This window comes from Pagrus pagrus, assembly GCF_965226575.1.
Source record: "Pagrus pagrus genome assembly, chromosome: 4".
NCBI classification, from domain to species: Eukaryota; Metazoa; Chordata; class Actinopteri; order Spariformes; family Sparidae; genus Pagrus; species Pagrus pagrus.
The window spans coordinates 11,142,785-11,160,775 of record NC_140188.1 but is presented as its reverse complement, the minus strand read 5'-3'; the positions used below and the strand labels follow the sequence as shown (position 1 = coordinate 11,160,775).

At 41.0% G+C, this 17,991-nt stretch overlaps 2 protein-coding genes across 3 annotated transcripts in view; one reads left to right on the top strand and one right to left on the bottom strand.

Annotated features, from left to right (window-relative positions):
* Nucleotides 1-10,463, top strand: part of esamb (endothelial cell adhesion molecule b) — a 42,928-nt gene extending 32,465 nt beyond the window's left edge. For both annotated transcript variants that reach the window (XM_084351732.1, XM_084351733.1), the window contains exons 2-7: nt 1,115-1,260; nt 2,377-2,578; nt 2,991-3,146; nt 7,839-7,961; nt 8,076-8,205; nt 9,674-10,463. In XM_084351732.1, the coding sequence (XP_084207858.1) occupies nt 1,115-1,260; nt 2,377-2,578; nt 2,991-3,146; nt 7,839-7,961; nt 8,076-8,205; nt 9,674-10,142 (1,226 nt within the window). In that variant the 3' untranslated portion in view covers nt 10,143-10,463. The remainder of the gene's footprint in view (nt 1-1,114; nt 1,261-2,376; nt 2,579-2,990; nt 3,147-7,838; nt 7,962-8,075; nt 8,206-9,673) is intronic.
* Nucleotides 10,464-12,479: 2,016 nt separating this feature from the next.
* acad8 (acyl-CoA dehydrogenase family, member 8) lies at nt 12,480-17,611 on the bottom strand. The gene is made up of 11 exons (XM_084350776.1): nt 17,458-17,611; nt 16,775-16,875; nt 16,462-16,631; nt 15,916-16,025; nt 15,694-15,770; nt 15,462-15,599; nt 15,208-15,343; nt 14,300-14,397; nt 14,029-14,181; nt 13,841-13,943; nt 12,480-13,717 (listed from the first exon to the last, which is right to left on the bottom strand). Exons 1-11 carry the CDS (start codon nt 17,573-17,575, stop codon nt 13,662-13,664), a joined length of 1,260 nt encoding a protein of 419 aa, XP_084206902.1. The 5' UTR covers nt 17,576-17,611; the 3' UTR covers nt 12,480-13,661.
* Between the last annotated feature and the right edge of the window lie 380 nt (nt 17,612-17,991).

The window sequence follows — 17,991 nt, the reverse complement described above, 5'->3', positions numbered from 1 at the left end:
AATGCACTTTTTCATGGCTTTTCAACGTATATATGTCTCTTTGTTCTCGCTCTGTCTGTCAGGAAATGTGTGTGAATCTTAGTATAAAGTCATCATAGGATAATTATCAGGTACAGGACTACATAAGGAAGCTAATGAGACATGCACATTATTAAAAACAGTGGTTTAAGACAATTTTCCTACATGGACAGCTAAATGAATAATTTAAAAACCCATTGCATTATCTGTAAATTGCTTGGTTTGTTTCAGCTGTGTAACCTACTTTATAATGTGATCATTTGTTCAGTTCAGATGCAGCAGGGTTTCCTTTAACCCTGTTCAACTTACAGTGCAGCAACAGAAGCACATGTCTCTACACATTTGACTCGCCCAGTTCGGGCAGCTGAATGTATAGAAACACACACAAACACGCACACACGAAGATGTGTGTTTGGGATTGACTGCCTCCCGAGGTTGTTGGTGATTATCAAGGAGCACAACAGATTAAATCGGCTGATATCACAGTATTGAAATCTAACTGGATGACAGAATCCACTGGAAATGTTTTCTGGGTCATTCTTACCCAACTCAAAGTGTCCAGTATTGCTGTTTTTCTGATCATGTTTCTGCTCTATGTAACTTCAGTGAGCGGGTCGGATCACAGCATTACTTCAAGAGACAAGTTTTCAACACATAACATTGTTGTGACGTAATGAGTTTTGTTTGTAGTCAGCACCTACGTTACTTCTGACAAACTGTTACAGATCTGGGATTTGTATTTACGACTGCGGTGTTGCACACAGAAACTGCAGGGGGCGCCAAATCGCACACAATGCCAATTTCTACATAATGTTGCTTTTAATAAAGGTTTAATATGATTTGACTGTAATCTTAAAAAACATGCACATAACACATTTGTCTAAAAATTCACAAATAAATCAATCAAGTGATTAGTCGATTAACATGAAAGAAAAAATGTTTACCAGTGAAGCAAAATGACCAAACTCTCCCTCACTTTAGCTCCTCAAACACCACTGAGAGTTATTTTACCTGATCACAAACGTCATACGGCTTCTTCTCCTTCATTGAAGTTGTGATTAACCGCTTGTGCCGCTCTGTGTTGTTGTTGTTCCAGGTGACACCCAGGCGGTGGAGATCCCCAGAGGAGAGATGGAGGTGGTGAAGGGCCAAATGGCGGTGTTACAGGCCTGGTACAGCCCCACCTCAGAGATTTCCAAAAACTCTGTCACCTGGCAATTCTTTGGAAACGGAACGAAGCCGGTGAGAAGGTCGCAACATAAATGTGCAACGAGCTGCTGTATAGCTGACCCTGCTCTGACCTCTGGTGGACTAGAGAAAGGAGAGCCTCTTTAAAGAGATTAAAATCAGTTACACTGTGTTTACTGATCCTCTATGACTGTAGTTTTATAGATGGATTCATCGAACATGTAATCGACAGACAAATCAATAATGAAAATAGCTGCTGTTTGCAACCCTACACGATTCAGAAGACTTTTTAAAGTTACCTTTTCATGACAATATAAATATAAAATGTATTTCAGGAATTCCTATCTAAAAGAATAGTTGACCCAAAAGTAGAAATTCATTAATTATCTTCTCACCTCCACGCTGAAAGTCGGGTAAAGTTTCTGCAACAACTGAAGTAGACTTGTTTTAAAACATGAAAAAAACTGCAAGTCTACTATTCCTTTAAAAACCAGTCAAGTCTTTTTACATGCAAGACCTCACTGACCTCTGAATCTACGCTGGATTAAGTGAGCATTTTTACTATTTTAGTATATTGCATGACGCTGTCACATCCTGAGAAACCCATCTAGTGATACATGTGAGGTGAAAAAGATGATCTGCAGAGATTAGGATTATTTCCAACACCGGTGTTGATGTCTAATTCATAGCGGAAGGAAGGAAGGGACGGACGTCATTAACGAAAGGACGCCGCTAATGACATTTCATATCCACTTTTTACTGCACCTCCTGTATGTAGCACGAACTGTACAGGACCGTGTGTGTGTGTGTGTGTGTGTGTGTCAGAGTGTGTAGGGTCTTTACATGATTAATATAATCTAAACAGTTTCAGTGTCGATGCCTGTCGAGCTTATCTCAAACAGAAAATCAGCCTAAAATTCAACATCCACCATCTGTACATGTCAGGATTATCTTTATGAAGGGCGGTGATTTTCTGTTATATGGTTAATCTGCACATCTTTACATGGCTGCAGCCACTAAAATTAAAAAATATTCAAGTGGAACGAGCAGAGAGAAAAGTCTCTTTAGTGCCTTATTTTAAAGATATGTTTAAAAATGACTCAAAAATGATCTAATTGCGCGTCTTTAAGTTAAATCCAGTGTTTCTATGAATGTGTTTCCGCTGCTCAGGTGATAAACTACAGCTCAGGTCAGATCGGGTACGGCCAGAACGAGTTCACCAAAAGAGTGGGCTTCAGCGTGGCCATGCCCTCAGCCAACCTCTCCATCTACATCAACAACACCCAGGAGTCTGACTCCGGACTCTACGTCTGCATTGTCATCATCTCTGGAGCTCCTGCCATTTCCGGAGACATACGCCTTAATGTCAAAGGTAATGAACCGTAGCATCCGAGGAACTTCAAAGGTTAGATGTAATCGGGCCCGTCTCACATCTTTCCCTGGATTTGAATATTTTTGCAATTTTACACGTTTCATATCAGATTCAGATCAGACCGGTCTGGTAAAAAATCATATGTGAGCGAGCAGCAAGCACAAATAAGACTGATCTGCTGTTGAAGGACCGGCTGAGCTCTGAGGTCATGATGTCATCCTCCAGCAGCAGATGGAAACAGCCGGCAGTGAGACATTTTTCTTATTAGTGTGTAATATGACCACTGTCCGGTGAAATCTCCACTTTGTTTTCAGTGGATTAAGGCCTAACATACAAGTTCAATAGAAGGTCACTGACCATGTATTCTTATCTGACATGTGTTAACTGTCTGTCTGTCTGTCTGTCTCTGCAGTCCCTCCTTCTCCACCAGTATGCACCATGACAGGGAACCCAGTGGTGAAGGGCAACGTGACTCTGAGCTGTAAGTCCAGATACGGGAAACCCATCCCTCAGTACAAATGGACCAAGGCTGCACCCCTGTCTGAGGTCTTCTTCTCCCCAATGCAGAGTGAGTATTTCAACAGTGGAGCAGGTCTTGTGCTGACATGGTAGATTAATCTAATTACTAAAATTAGATGTTGGTGCAGACTTTGGGCTTTTTAACTTTGAAGACATTTACATACCCCCAAGAACCTAGTTCATAACCTGAAGGAAAGGGGAAACCCAAAAAAGCCTAATAGGTGTCCTTTAAGGAGATATCTACAGGAGTTAGCATGCTAACCAGCTAGCCCTGGCCGGACCCGGTCAAAAGCTCCCGTGCTAGCTCACAGCAATTAAGCATAATGAGCAGAAAGCAGGGATGGAGCGCCGTCCAGATTTATGTCCCTGGGTTTTTTGTTTTTTTTTATTCTATATTTTTGATTGATAGCCTCCTAAACTAGGATATGATTCGCACATTAATCTATCATAACATATCAGGTGTCTATCATGATAGAGGCAAGACTTTAGTGGATTATTAACATTAACTATTAACATAGATTTGTATGAACAGAAGCAAACCTGCAAGATGAAATGATCTGTAAGCCTGATAATGTGCAGGTCTAGATGTCACACACCCTCCTGTCGACCTTAACACCTCGCATGGAGATGAAGCGCTGCCCATGTTGTCAGGTCACACGCATGACCACACACAGCCTGTCCGGGCTTTACATAAGTGATAGATGCTCCAGATGCACCTCAGAGGAAGATCCTTGGTCATGTCACAACATACAGCAAGCTCACAATTGTGAAATCCTCTTTACAGATTGAGACAACTGAAACCCCACCACACTCGTCTCAAGGCAGAGAGATAAAAAAAAAAAAATGCACATGCAGCGTGCTGCTATTGTTGCATTACTTAGTCGATATTTGTTTTCAGTCGGTGCTGCAGAGTAAACACCATCTGTTTCTGATCAACAGGACTTAGGCTGATTTGATCTTTGGCCCTCATCTCTTTACAGCAGAAAAGTCCTCCGAGTCATAAAATGAAAACTACTCCCTCTGATTGTGCACTGACCCGGGGTTTCGCAGTGCAGTACGCACATCTCATCCTACTGTACATCACACGTGTACGCGCACCCTCCTACATCCCATTGACACTCGAGTTCAGACCCATCCTATATCTGCGTTGATGTATGCTCCCTCTCTATGACACTTGAACTTTACTCTGCTATCACTGCTTATCTCTTTCAGCAATCTCTCTCTCTCTCTCCCTCTCTCTCTGTTTTCTCTCTCTCTGCTGATCCTCTCTCGGCACTCCTCATTTCCTGTCGACTTGCTACCTAATCTAACAAGCCCCATGTCATTACTTGATCAACCCCTCTAAGAGGCATAAGTTGGATTTGGGACTGGGAGTGCGCTGCCTCTCACTCTCTCACACCCCCCCCCCCCCCCTCCATCAGTCTGCATCTCCTCATTCATGTTCACACTCTCCCTGTCATCTTTTCCTCTGCAACAAAAACACAGAATGGAGATCTTGCCCTCAGCCCATGCTTGTCCTCGGGTTCATGGGTAAGAGGTTTTTCACTCATGTATTTCCCCCCTTAACCGCCTCCATCCCACCCTCACCTACTTTCTGGAGTCACTCCTAGTATTAGAGCCATAAGCTGTGCAAAAGCTTTAAAGGAAAAAAAAAAAAAATCAACCCAATTTGTCAGAATGATTATAGGATTATGTTTCAGAGATGATTACCATCAAAAAATAAAAAATAAAGTAAAGGCTTAGTGTAAGCGTCCAGGCAGGTGATAATCCCACTCAACCTGAAAAATTCACGTTTGGAAAAAATGTGAATACTCAAGGAATCTCCACTGTAATCATATGGGATAATGAACAGCTGTTTTACATTGGAATAAATATTATATGTCCATGTTGTTAAAGAAGGGTTGAATTTGATCTTTAAGTCTTTGTAGTATCTGTGCTGTTTTAGATTTTGCTGTCATCCCATTGCATTCATTCATCTGTGCATTGTGTGCTATAGCCTAAGCCTATTAAGACACTCAGTAAGCATGTTCTGCTTAAAGTCTTTACAGCTGTTAGTCTGTAGGCAGTTAGTCTGTAGGACATAATTGATGTTTATTTATACATACACTAGCATGGCTAACTAATGAAGTTAGACGAGAATATATTGACACCACATATGTAGGTAAATAATGAGAAACAATAGACAAAGATAACAAAATCCCACCTCCAGCACAGAGCTCACTGAGTTTAGCCTAATTATTCAAGCTAACTTATCTAGTAAGGCTTAACAGGTGCTAGTAGGCCATTTTGTTTATTGTTGTTTTTTATAGGGACAGCACACCAGAGGTAGCTAGCAGCTAATTAGCACCTGTTGCATCTATTTTGTTACCGTTGGATTGAGCCAGCCTTCTCAAATTTGAGGATTTGCTGCTTTAATCTGCTTTTATATCATTGTAAACTAAAAATGATTTATGTTATGGACCATTTATCTGACAAAACAAGTTGGCCTAGCCTTTAATAGCATCTTTTCTGGTGTAGCCAAGGTTTAATCATTATTTGCAGCCTTACTCCTCAAATGGTTTCAGCTATAATATAAAACAGTGGCGTGAATGAATAGATGAATAGAGTAGTGAGAGAATATTTCGATCCTGTACAGTCCTGTTTTAGTTGTGTGTCCACTACAATGTAGATTTTAGTAGAAATGTTAATGATAAAGAGTAACTTGCAGTTTTTGATGGGCTTTTTAAAAATATATCTTCTTGACACGTGAACGTGTGCGTTTTTTCATATCCATTAATTATGAAAACCAATCCCCTGTAGCTCGGGACGATGTCATGTGAGGAGGAAAACGACACCATAAGCTCCATATAGAAAATGCTGCTGATTTACATTAATCACATGTCATGTGTCGAGGCTATGACAAACGCTGCTCATTGACCTTGCAGTGATGACAGCGTAATATGAGTAATGCTCCTGTCTTGGTACGAGGCGGCTCCTATACTGTTACGTCAGATACATCCAGCTCTCCTGGGACCTGCTGATCACTGTACGGGCTTGAACTCGCTCCAAGCTCAGAGTCAGCTGATGTTCTGCTAATCTGCCACAATTGGGTTTGGTTCTTCACAGCTGGTTTTCAAGCCCGGGGATTAAATAATCAGAGAGGGACAGGTGGATATCACACCCATCTGCTTCTGTTTTATTTGGCACCTGCTTTGTGGAGCATGATTTTAATATTCTGGTTCACAGGGTAACAGTGACGTTATGATTTGTTAGTGAATACAAGCTATTTTTACTTAGATTTTTAATGATTTTGTATATTTTAAATTGTGTGATCACGTGTTCACAAGAAACGATAATAAGCAGACCGGCAGAGACGAGTACAGCTTGATTATAACAGAAATGTATTCATCCAGATACACAGGTTAAGTTAGAGATTTACTGTAGTTTCAGCGTTGAGGCTGGTTTGTGTGCACCTATACCTACTTTAACCTCCCTCCTGGTGGTGCAGTAGCAGATGGTGCAAACACAAAGCTCGGTCCAGGCTTCGCTCTCCCAAACTTTGGGATGAAGGCAGCTGCTAGGACACAATGATTGTTAAGGATTTTCCGGTCTCTTACATTAATATGTTGCTTGCCGACCTGATGCGAACCTTGACTTCTCATCTGGTAAGATTTGGATGAGTCCCTGGGTTGCATTACTTTTCTCTTGAAAATTGACTCGGCGCAGAGCGCAGCACGTGTGCACAGACACTTACAAGACACCCTCCCAATCTGAAACAACTCTTAAGGAGGGGTGATTCCACAAAACAGACGCCAACACATCCGCTCTCATTTCCTTACGATCCCCACGAAAGCAAAACCACATCAGATGAAGACATGCTGGGATGTGACGTCTCAGATTGGATTTCAGGGGATTTGTTGTGATAAGTCCCTCATAAAGCTTGTTTATTTTTCTGCAGCCTATGTTTGCAACAACACAGCATTTTAAAGCCAGATGTGCCAGGAGGAACAGATTGTGTTGAATGGAAATGCCCGGGTGTTAATGCACGGAAGACATTGCTGCGTCTCGACCTTGGCGTGTGAAAATATAAAAAAAAACAAAACAAAAACATTATGAAGCAAGACTGCAAAATCATGTGCAGAGCTGTGGAATCCATATACTGTATTGGACACGGGCCAGTCGTGGATTAAATTCTGGATTAAGGGTGGGAATCAGTATATAATGATTCAACACCACCATGATATGCTGCTCACGGTAATGATATCATGATACAGATGAATCTGTGATGCAGCACACATCTTTATATCTGTAAAAAGGAAGAGAAAAAACATCAGGAGTCAGAAATCAGTTCATAGTGAAACGCTTTCTGTGTCACCGTATTTTACACAGTGCATAATTTAAGCTTCCTTCCTTTAACAAACACACCAGCATAGAGAAATATGCAACTCCAAGTGTAAAACTGACACAACTGGCTGAACTCTGAAGGAAAAATATCTGTAGAAATGCTTAAATACTGTCAGAACGTCCTTCAATCCCTGATGGCAAATGATTTCTTTGCTATTCAAGACATGTCCATACAGTTCCTTCTTGCATTACGTTGTATTATGACAGTAAAGTTGTATCTCTCACCTTGACTGTATAATCCCCTCGTGTGTGATAGGACAATAATTCAGTATTGACCTGTATAGTTTTCTAGGCTAGTTGCCCGGGTCACATAAATATATGATTGTGTTGTGAGTGTAACTGTGTGGTTGTTCTGCAGATGAGCGACACGGCACCCTCAGGCTGAGCAACCTCACTAAAAGCATGTCAGGGAAGTACATCTGCCGAGCCAGCAACACGGCCGGCTCCGACAGCTGCTCCATTAACCTGGAGGTTATCACCTGTACGTACACAATAAAAACTCTATTTTCACTCCACTGCACACTGCGTTTTTTTTTAGATAACACCGCTCTGACTCTCATAAAGTATAAATACTGATGTGCGATCTGTTTCCCAGCTTCCAACGCAGGCATAATCGCAGCAGCCACGCTGGGGTCGATAGTGGGACTGGTGGCCATGGTGCTCTTCCTCATATTCATACTGAGGAGGAGACGGGACACTGAGGAGGAGATAGCCAACGAGATCAAGTGAGTTTTCGCTCTGTACTAAGTGTCGACTTCATATTATACCTGTCAGTTTTCTCATACTGTCCAGTGCTGCAGCTCTGTATTCCCCCTCTGTCTGAAACGCTCCTGTCTCTTTAAGGCCCCTCCTCCTGAATACCCAGTCTGCTCTGATTGGTCAGCTCACACACGCCTGAGCTAGAACTACTTACAGCAACAAAGCAGCTGTGCTGAATCAATTCTGACATGCCAAAGTGGCCACGAGACATAAACTATGCAAATGTGTGACGTGGTGACGTAGTGTGATGTCACAAAGTCACAGAATTGAAGGCGGGACTGCTGACGAGGCTGTTCAGGAGCAGTGTTTTCTTCGGGAGAGGGGAGCTTCAGTTGGTGTGGACCTTTTACATGCACAAGAACTGATATTAAATTGCATTTGATCGTACAGGTGTACCTAATAAAGTGTATGTGTGTGTTGAAAGAGGCTTTGAAGTAATAATCTGCACCCAGACTATGACAGCTATTACATGTGATGTGTATGCAGTGGTGAAAAGAAAAGAAACTTAACATTTACTCTCATACTCTACTTAACTTTAGAGGTACTTGTACTTTACTTGGATTTGTGTTTTTAGGCAAACATGAAGAGAGGAACTGGTGCGAGTCACTCGAGTCATATTGAATCTCTTAATTTATTCAGGGCACCACCAGACAGAAGCATTGATCCATTGAATTCACTAATAAGTAGGACGAGCATGCACGTCACCCCCTTGCATTTTTATTAATAAATCAAAGCCAACAGTGTTTGCCTCTGTATCTAAGAATAATATTGATCTGATAAGAATAATTCATTGAAATGCTTATTCCTAAAGTCAGCGGTGCTTAAAACTTGTATTCAACTATATTTCAAAGGAAAATATTGTCATTGTTTTCTTAACTATTCTTATCTGACCCTCATAGTTGGTAATAACTTCACAAAACATGTTCATCTGATAGAAATATGTTGTAGATTACATGAACCAGTGATTATCAAAGCTTGTAAATGTAGCTTCACCGTGACCATTTCAAAGATTGAAATGGGGTTTGAATGCTAATAGGGATAATAATGGGTATGAGGTATGAGTATGACATGCTGAAGGGGGCCATTCTTGTCATTCTGTGTTTGTGTGAATACTGTATAAGAGTACAGGTAAGTACAGGTGTCTACTAGAAAATGTTTACAAGCTTTAATGTTCAAAAACTACATCAGTTTTCTCATACCGTCCATTGGTGCAGCAACAGTATTCACCCAATTCCTGAACACTTTGTTTTAGCTCCTGTCTCTTTAAGACCCCCCTTCCCAAAAAGCCCAGTCTACTCTGGTTGGTCAGCTCTCAGAGGCCTGAGCAGGCACTGCCCAGTGTGTTTCAACAGCAGCTCTGCCATGCTGAGGGTGGTGACTATGTAATCATTTTCATGACTGGGTTTTTTCTCTGCTTCTCTCTTTGTGCCACAGGGAGGACGCTCAGGCACCAAAGCGAGTGTCATGGGCAAAGAGCAACACCGGCTCAGACATCGTGTCCAAGAACGGCACGCTGTCCTCCATAGCCACCAGTCCTCGCCCCCGAGACCCCCACCAGCCGAACTTCCACTACCCTTACTCCCCCACATCGGCTTCAGACAGCTCGGTCATCAACGCCTACCAGCTGCGACCCGGAGAAGCCAGCACGCTGCAGGGACTTCCTGGTTACAACATTGGAGGCACCCCGTCGCGTAAACACAAGCGACCCCCCACTACAAACGGGGGTCCGCCACAGGTTCTGAGGAGCCCTGTGGTGGCCATCCCCAACAGAACTGCGGGCGCTCAGCCTCAGGTGGCACCTCCGCTCACTGTGTCCCCACAAATGAGCTCCTCCACCCTGACACGCATGGGAGCTGTGGCCGTGATGGTGCCTGCTCAAAGCCAAGCCGGCTCGCTGGTGTAGCAGCTTCAGTGGGGGATAAAAGGACAGTGGTGATGGATGGAGAGAAAGTATGCCTTTAAAATGGAAAAGCACTTTCTCCATGAAGACTCGAGAGGTCGTGATGTCTCACAGGTGGTTTGTGCTACGTTTGCACAGAAGCTCTCCCTCCTGTTCGTTAAATTGACTCAGTGTTCGTTTCCTTTTTGTACGCTGCGTTCTGGCTCACTAAAGAGAAATATATTTTTATTTACACGCCTCTAATGAGAACTTCAAAATGGTATCCAAGAGTGTTAAGATTTCTAGGCTGGATACATATAACGCCAATCATTTCAAGAGAGTCAAAGGGACAATTCACCCCAAAATCAAAGATAAATATTTTTCCCTTTTTTCCTGAAGTGCTATGTATCCGTCTAGATAGTTTTGGTGCAAGCTGTGCATAATTTTGGATATATCCGGTGTAGAGATGTCTGCCTTCACCTGAATATAATGAAACAATATGACACTAGATTGAGCTCTTGCAAATGTATTGTTTTGACGCTTTGAGCACTATAAGCCATGTCAGTCTCCAGAAATCATGACCCACTTACTCGAGAAAATGCACAGACCCTGTTGTGAGCAGTTTCATGTTAAGAGCTATTTTCTTCCTACGGTATCAGCCCCAGTGAGGGAATGTAACTAAGTACATTTACTAATTAATTGACTAAATAATAGTCAATTAATTGACTAAATAATAATTTACTTCTCACAATATACAGCACAAATTTTAATTATTATTATTAATGATAGGATTACAAAAAAACCACACTGATTCTGATAATCAGAAATATGATGAATGTCAGATCCAATCATCGGTTGACCCATAGTATACAGCAAGCTGTACATGTAAATACATGTTTGATTTACTTTTATTTGTACTTTTGATACTTAAGTACATGTAAAGTCAACTACTTCAAAACTTTTACTTAAGTACTATTCATATTAGTGACTTTCACTTTTACAAAAATGACATTTTAACACGGTATCTCAAGTATGACTTTGGGGTACATTTTTGAACACATGGACGAGAGGATTGATGACGTCCTCTTCAGCTGAGTTGTAACATTAGTTAACCTAGTTAGCTAGCCTCACTTCCACAAGCAGATGCATGCAGAATGACTAACCTGAGGACAAAAATCAACTACCTTTCTCCAGAATCGCTGTAAGGTTTGCCTACATAGTGTTGCTTTAATCGTCCACCTTAATGCAATTCTCTCTGCAAAGCCTGTGCAAAGGTCGTAGAGTGAGGGGAGATTGTCCACTGGTTAATCCTTAGTGGATGGATAAAAGGTAAGAAATTCAAAATTGGGTCCTAAGAATAACCCCCAAGTGAAGTCTATGTTTGGGAAAACCTGCAGAAAGAAAATTGTTCTGACATGAAATTGTTCACAACGAGGTCTGTGGATTATCTTGAGTAATCGGGTCATTTCTGTTGAGTGTCATCTAGCTCCATTATACTCCAGAGAAGGCAGAAATCTCTAAAAGCTCTGCGATTCACGCCAAAATTACCCAGATGGATAAATAGCTCCACAGGTAAAAGGACAAATATTTACATTTCTGTTTTTGGGGTGAACTGTCCCTTTAATGCAGTGTGTCTGGACACTGTAAATCATAATGAGCAGTTCGGTTTGCGTAGAGTTTTGCAGTTCTTGCAAAATAAAAAGTTTTGGCTACATTTGTATAATATATGAATAAAGCAAATATAAACACATTTTTATAATTTAATTTGTATTTCACTACCGGCGGCTGTGTGAGGTTCACTTTTCAGTCACTTCTCTCAGGCTAACTGCACTAGTTCAGAGCAAAAAGCCAGCAACGTCACAATTCAGGTATTTTATCTTTCAAATGTCTCGCTTTGTTTGACCCACATTTACTTGTGTTCACGTGAGGGTTTTTTTTTTTTCAGTATGGTTTCATGACGCTGACGTCTGCTCCGAGAACGTACTTTATGAGTTTATTGCCTGTTATGGTAGATGGAATGTAACCAAAATAGTGAGTACAGCATTATTGAAGTTGGTGGTTTCTGACTATTTTGTTCACAGGTGCTTTTGTATGATTATAATTACTGCAAACATGCGAAGTCGTCAGCTGAGTCGGGTCGCTGATGGTCTTGGTTGTTTTCCTGTAAGTACACTAAAGTCTGCAAACGATGTGGCTGTGATGTGTCCATGCTGACGGGCTACATGTAGCACTTTTAATGCAGTTTTTGATTGTTGACTTTTTTCAATAAAGTGTTCTGGAGTGTTTGGTTTTAGTGTGACTGACATAAAATCATTCCTCATACAAACAATTCATATGAAATGTAAATAATGGCTCACAATAGAGTGCAAAAAAACAATTTTTATTCGGAGTGTGATCAGCAAATATAATCTGCAAAGTGACATTTCAACCCAAACTACACCAACCATGTATTTGCACACAATGGGGTACCAATACAGCACAATACAGTAACCATGAGGATAAATAAGATCTAAAAGGCCACTTCAAGGACAGATGTTGACACTGCATGTGATACAGATGTGTGATCTACAGTAGAATGACTATACCTTTTAAATAACACTGGAGCTGGTGTTAAATCATTTAAACATAATATGGAAGAAATCATCCAGACCTCTTTTCACAAATTGAAACTGTTTAACAGAGCAGCTTTTCATAGAAAAACAAAACTAAATCTATATCCACACGAGCAGCTTCACTGGAAACAAAACTTTTTGAGGCAAAATCAGGAGAGATGTTGTGATTTATTAATTAGGAAAATCAAAAGATGTTTGGATCAATGCTAGCAGCACGACTCTAGGTCAAATGTTGGTATGCTAACAAGCTAAACTAAGATGCTAAACACATCTGCTAAACATCTGCATGTTACAATATTACTCAATGCACCATTGTGCCTACACATAGCCTTTAAGAGTTGCTAGCACGGCAGTAGACTCTTGATCCTGTGTACAGAAGCTAAGATATGACTCAAGGCTGACATATGGCTCGTGAACATTATTAGATTTTGACAGACATTGTCAGCGCTCATCAGCTGCATTCTGTACTTAAATAAAACGTTCGTTGTCTACTTTAATTATACTTACATTCAGCTGTGCTTTGAGCTGAATGCTAATGTTGGCATTTTGACATGCTTTATTAGCATTTATCTCAAAGAGTAGCCTGAAATTCAGTCAATATTTGTTGGGTTAATCCTTTTTTAACAACACATTTTATTGTGAATCTGTGCCCTTGTAGCCGAGATATTTCAATCTGACAAGAGTTTGACGACAGACTGATGAATCACATCGCCTCTCCTAAAGCCTTGCCACCAGTGAACCAGTGACCCAATATTATCCTACAAAAACCTTTTATTTCCTTTCCTGGTTTACCCCAAATCCTCCAGTGACCTTTAGAAGACCTATGATGAGGGCATTTCAGGAACCCAGTCACACAGTAACAAACCAGAGATGAAGACCATAAAAATATGGCCACAACTGACGTCATTGAAGATCCAGCAGAAAAGATTTATCACGACTCTGTCAGCAGATTTCTGGAAATGATCATCCTCATCACCTCGTTTGTGCCTTTAGGGAAAACAAAGAAACAAAACCATAGCATGACGACCCTCTTAAATGTAAGGAAATTAATCATATTCAAATCTGATATGAAAAGATATACAGAATAAGGTCACTGTTATCTAAGCTCACCCTCTAGGATCTGATGTACTCTGATGTCTCGGACAAACTGCTGCACTGCGTAGTCTTTGAGGTAACCGTAGCCCCCGTGCATCTGAAGAGCCTGGTTGCAGATCTGAATAAAAACAGGCAACAATGGTGAAAAATTGAAAAACATTTTAGTGAAAATAAGTAATGCTATTTTACTGAGTATTACTCACATCAAAGCACTCGTCTGTGGCAAAGAGCTTGGCCATGGAGCAGAGAGAAACTGCATCAGACCGGTTCTCCTGCAGTGCCGTCGCCGCCTCACGCACCAAAAGACGAGATGCAACCAACCTGGTGGCCATTTCTGCCAGTTTGAACTGAAGAAACTACACACAACAAAGACAGGGAGAGAAGGAATTCAAGACAACCTTTTCACTGGCAGGACCAGCATTTAAATACCTGGATCCTTGCATGAAAAGACTGTAAAAAATATAAGCCACCTACCTGGTTGTTGGAGAGCGTCTCTCCAAACTGCTTTCGCACCAACAGATGGTCCCTCGCTAGTTGTACGCAGGCATGGGCCGCCCCGAGAGAACAGGATGCTGTCGGCAGAGTGTTAACATAAAAACTATGTAACTTAAAAGTAGGTAACTTTCTCTGCACAACAGCCAGTGTTGCAAAAACTACCCAGAACTCATACTTGAGTAAAAGTAAAATTATGATGTTAAGATATTACTTTGGTGTAAGTGAAAATCATTCATACAAGCAGTATTTTAAATAAAAGTGTCTGATACTAAATGTATTAATGTAAATACTCAAGCACCAATACCTAAAAAAATACATTTAAGTACAGTGCTTGAGTAAATGTACTTAGTTACCTTCCATCACTGACATCAGCCAATGTTAAAACAGTCAGTCAGAAGTAGAAAAGCAGCACACTACATGAGAAAACAGTCACACTGCTGAACTGACTCTAATGACAATTATACAGCAATTAAGTTTGCTAATATTAGCCATCATAAGCTTCTGGTCAGACCAGCCTGAATTAGACTGCAGCAGCAAAACCCTTTGAGTGTACTGAATTTAAAGGGGGTGTTTTTTTTAGTTCACTTTTCATTTAGAAAAAGAAAAATGTCAGTTTTCAAACTCATTCTTCATGTTTTAACCTCAAGACTCCAATTGTTTAACAAAAAGCTTGTTAATTATGCAAATCTGTCGCCAATATGCCTCCATTTCCAAATAAGTCTGCTCACTGACATCTAAAGAAAGTCTGTATTTTGACTTTATAATTTCCATTATAAGAGGGTGATGCCAAATAAGTTCTCTTGCTATGAGAATACATTAAATATCTCTGCGTCATTGACTGTTTTATAATAGAGGTGTAACTCCTTTGATAGTGTTTTCCTCCTCACCAATATTGATCCTGCCTCCGTTCAGGCCCTTCATGGCGATACTGAATCCCTGTCCTTCTGCACCGAGTCGATTGGTCACTGGAACGGCACAATCCTCAAATATCACCGCTCTGGTCGGCTGAGAGTTCCAGCCCACCTGAAGGAGAGATTGAGAAACCCGCTGAGTGACTGTGGCTCGATTCTGCCATCTAGTGGTGACCTGCAAACACTACCTACACAGCATATTGAATAAATCCAACAGCAAGAGACTCTACCTTCTTTTCCTTCTTGCCAAAACTGAGGCCTGGGGTTCCCTTCTCCACCACCAAACAGGAGATGCCTTTTGGGCCTTTTCCCCCAGTTCTGCACATGACAACATAGACGTCGGTGTCTCCTCCTCCGCTGATGAAGGCCTGAAAAGTCACGAAGAGATGAGACATGTTTCTGGTTCACTGTTAAAGAGACTGTTAACAGTTACATAGTGAGTTTAGACAGGTTTGAAATTACCTTTGAACCATTCAAGATGTAATGGTCGCCTTTCAGCTGTGCAGTGGTCAGAAGTGAAGCAGCATCACTGCCGCTGCCTGAATTCAAAGATCACGTTAATAATGTGGTTGATCCTCAGCTTAAGTCCAGACATGTACAGAGCAACAGCATGGGTGTAAGATAAATTACTTACATAACCAACAAAAAAATAGATTTTTTTTTCTTTTACAGATAAAGACTGACCTGGTTCAGTGAGACAATAGGAAGCAAACTTTTCCATCGAACAGAGGATGGGACAGAACTTCTCTCTCTGCTCAATATTACCAAAGGTGTCGATCATCCAGGCACACATGCTGCAAAGAGAGAAAAATACCGCAAATTAATCAGAAATAGAGAAAATATATGTCGTAGCTATCATTATAGTAGCCCCGTTATGGTGGTCGGTGCTCACAATTTAAGTAATTTACCGATTTTAACAAGATCAAAAAAGGAAAGTACCAAAAGGATCTCGAAAAGTCGGGGGAGGGATCGATTTTTGGAGATTAATCAATGAAAATAAAGTTTTAGTAATGATGAATTGGCAAAAACATCCCTGTTTGGACTTTGAAAATGTCACCAAAGGTATTCTAACAGCCTCACAAAATTATGGCAAATTTAATTACTTGTGCCATTGCCTGATTTTCTAATCTAAACTAAACAAAAAGACTCACAAAACAACCTAATAATTAATCTTTTCATCACGTTTTATTCAAATGAACATGCCATTTTTGCCATATGAGTGTTTCATACTTGTGGATGCTGATGTAAGCTGTGGTGCTGACACATCCCGTGGACAAGGCCTCAAAGATGACCGATGTGTCCAGCCGAGAAAGACCCGACCCTCCGACATCCGGCTGAACATAAATCCCACCGAACCCCAACTCGGCTGCCTTTCTCATCGTCTCTACAGGAAACATTTCCTAGGGGAGGAAAAAAGATATACCAACATATATATATAATGAAGGTGCAGAAATGGCAATAATTGTAGTTTCACTTTAAGATGTGTGATTTTAGTCGTCAGTTTTGACATCGTCTTACTAACAATATGTGCTTACTAACATACCTTTTGGTCCCACTCTGCCATGTGTGGAGCCATTTCATTGGCGGCAAAGTCAAAGGCCACTTTTTGAAACTCCTTCTGTTCATCTGTGAGTCCGTGAGCAGCTGTCGACGAAAAGAAAAACATACACACATGGATGAAATGATATGCAACCATGCACAGATGCAGGTGTAATCTGAATGACTTATTTCAAATATAATAAGGTCACAGTGAGACATCCTGAAGGTTACAGATGTCTTTGAATTTCCCAAATTGAAAAGACATTTTGAAAGCAGGAAACAAGCAGGCTGAGGAAAGCATCCAGACTGCAGACACTGAATAATTCAGGTATGAAATTACCCAACTCAGGTTTGCTACAATTCCCAGTTACATCAACCCCAGAGGAGGGGCGGTGTTAAAGAGGGGAGTGTAGCTCCCTCTGCCTCATGACTGGAGGAGCAGGAGGAACAAAACTAACCAATGACAGCTAAGCTAGGACATCTTAATACATTTTTAAAGCAGTGAATGGGTTGTAATTAAGGTCAAAACACTGCTGGTTTGGATGCTGAAGAGATTAAAACTGAGAGTCAACACCTGTCTGTTAGCTAACAAAGTTACAACCTGTGCATTTCAGATTTTATAGCAACACACCGTTAAAAAACGTTAAATTAACTTGACGCTAACAGTTCAAGTTTCCTGTGACTTACGGTCGATGCATGAAGCTATCCCTCGTCTCTGTGGGCTTCTGTTAAAGATTAAATGATGGTTCCTGCAGATGCTGGAGCCAAATCTGGCTATTCTTCCTAAAGGTCCGACCGCCGCCATGTTTACCTCCACAGTGTTGAGTTATGTCACGCAGCCGCTGGTGCTGCTGGGAAATGTAGTTCGAGCTGAGTCGACGTTGAGTGCGTAATGGTCTCATTGCTGCCCCTTGTGGCCATTGGAGGGAAAACACCACACTCTCATTAACCATCATGCACCAGTAAGTTTTTTCTGTCCTGCTTATTGTCATACAAGTATTATTTATTAATAAAAACATTAAAGAAGTACACATCAACATTTTACACAATATATATCCAATAAATCTATATTTCTCTACATTTTTTAGACACTGACAATAAATGCAGCTTTTGTTATGATGAACCAGAATCTTTAACACATTTATATTACTTCTGTACACACTCAGTTACTTTCCGGGCCTGAATAGAAAATGATATAGCGTGTTAAATTAATGATGATAT

What these genes read in the sequence shown, in the direction of transcription:
- acad8 (XM_084350776.1), bottom strand. Translation starts at nt 17,575, where the DNA reads ATGGCGGCGGTCGGACCTTTAGGAAGAATAGCCAGATTTGGCTCCAGC. An exon ending in GCTTACATCAGCATCCACAA is followed by an intron (nt 16,026 to 16,461) that starts GTATGAAACACT and finishes CTCTCTTTGCAG; the next exon opens with CATGTGTGCCTGGATGATCG. An exon ending in TTGGCAAGAAGGAAAAGAAG is followed by an intron (nt 15,344 to 15,461) that starts GTAGAGTCTCTT and finishes TCTCTCCTTCAG; the next exon opens with GTGGGCTGGAACTCTCAGCC.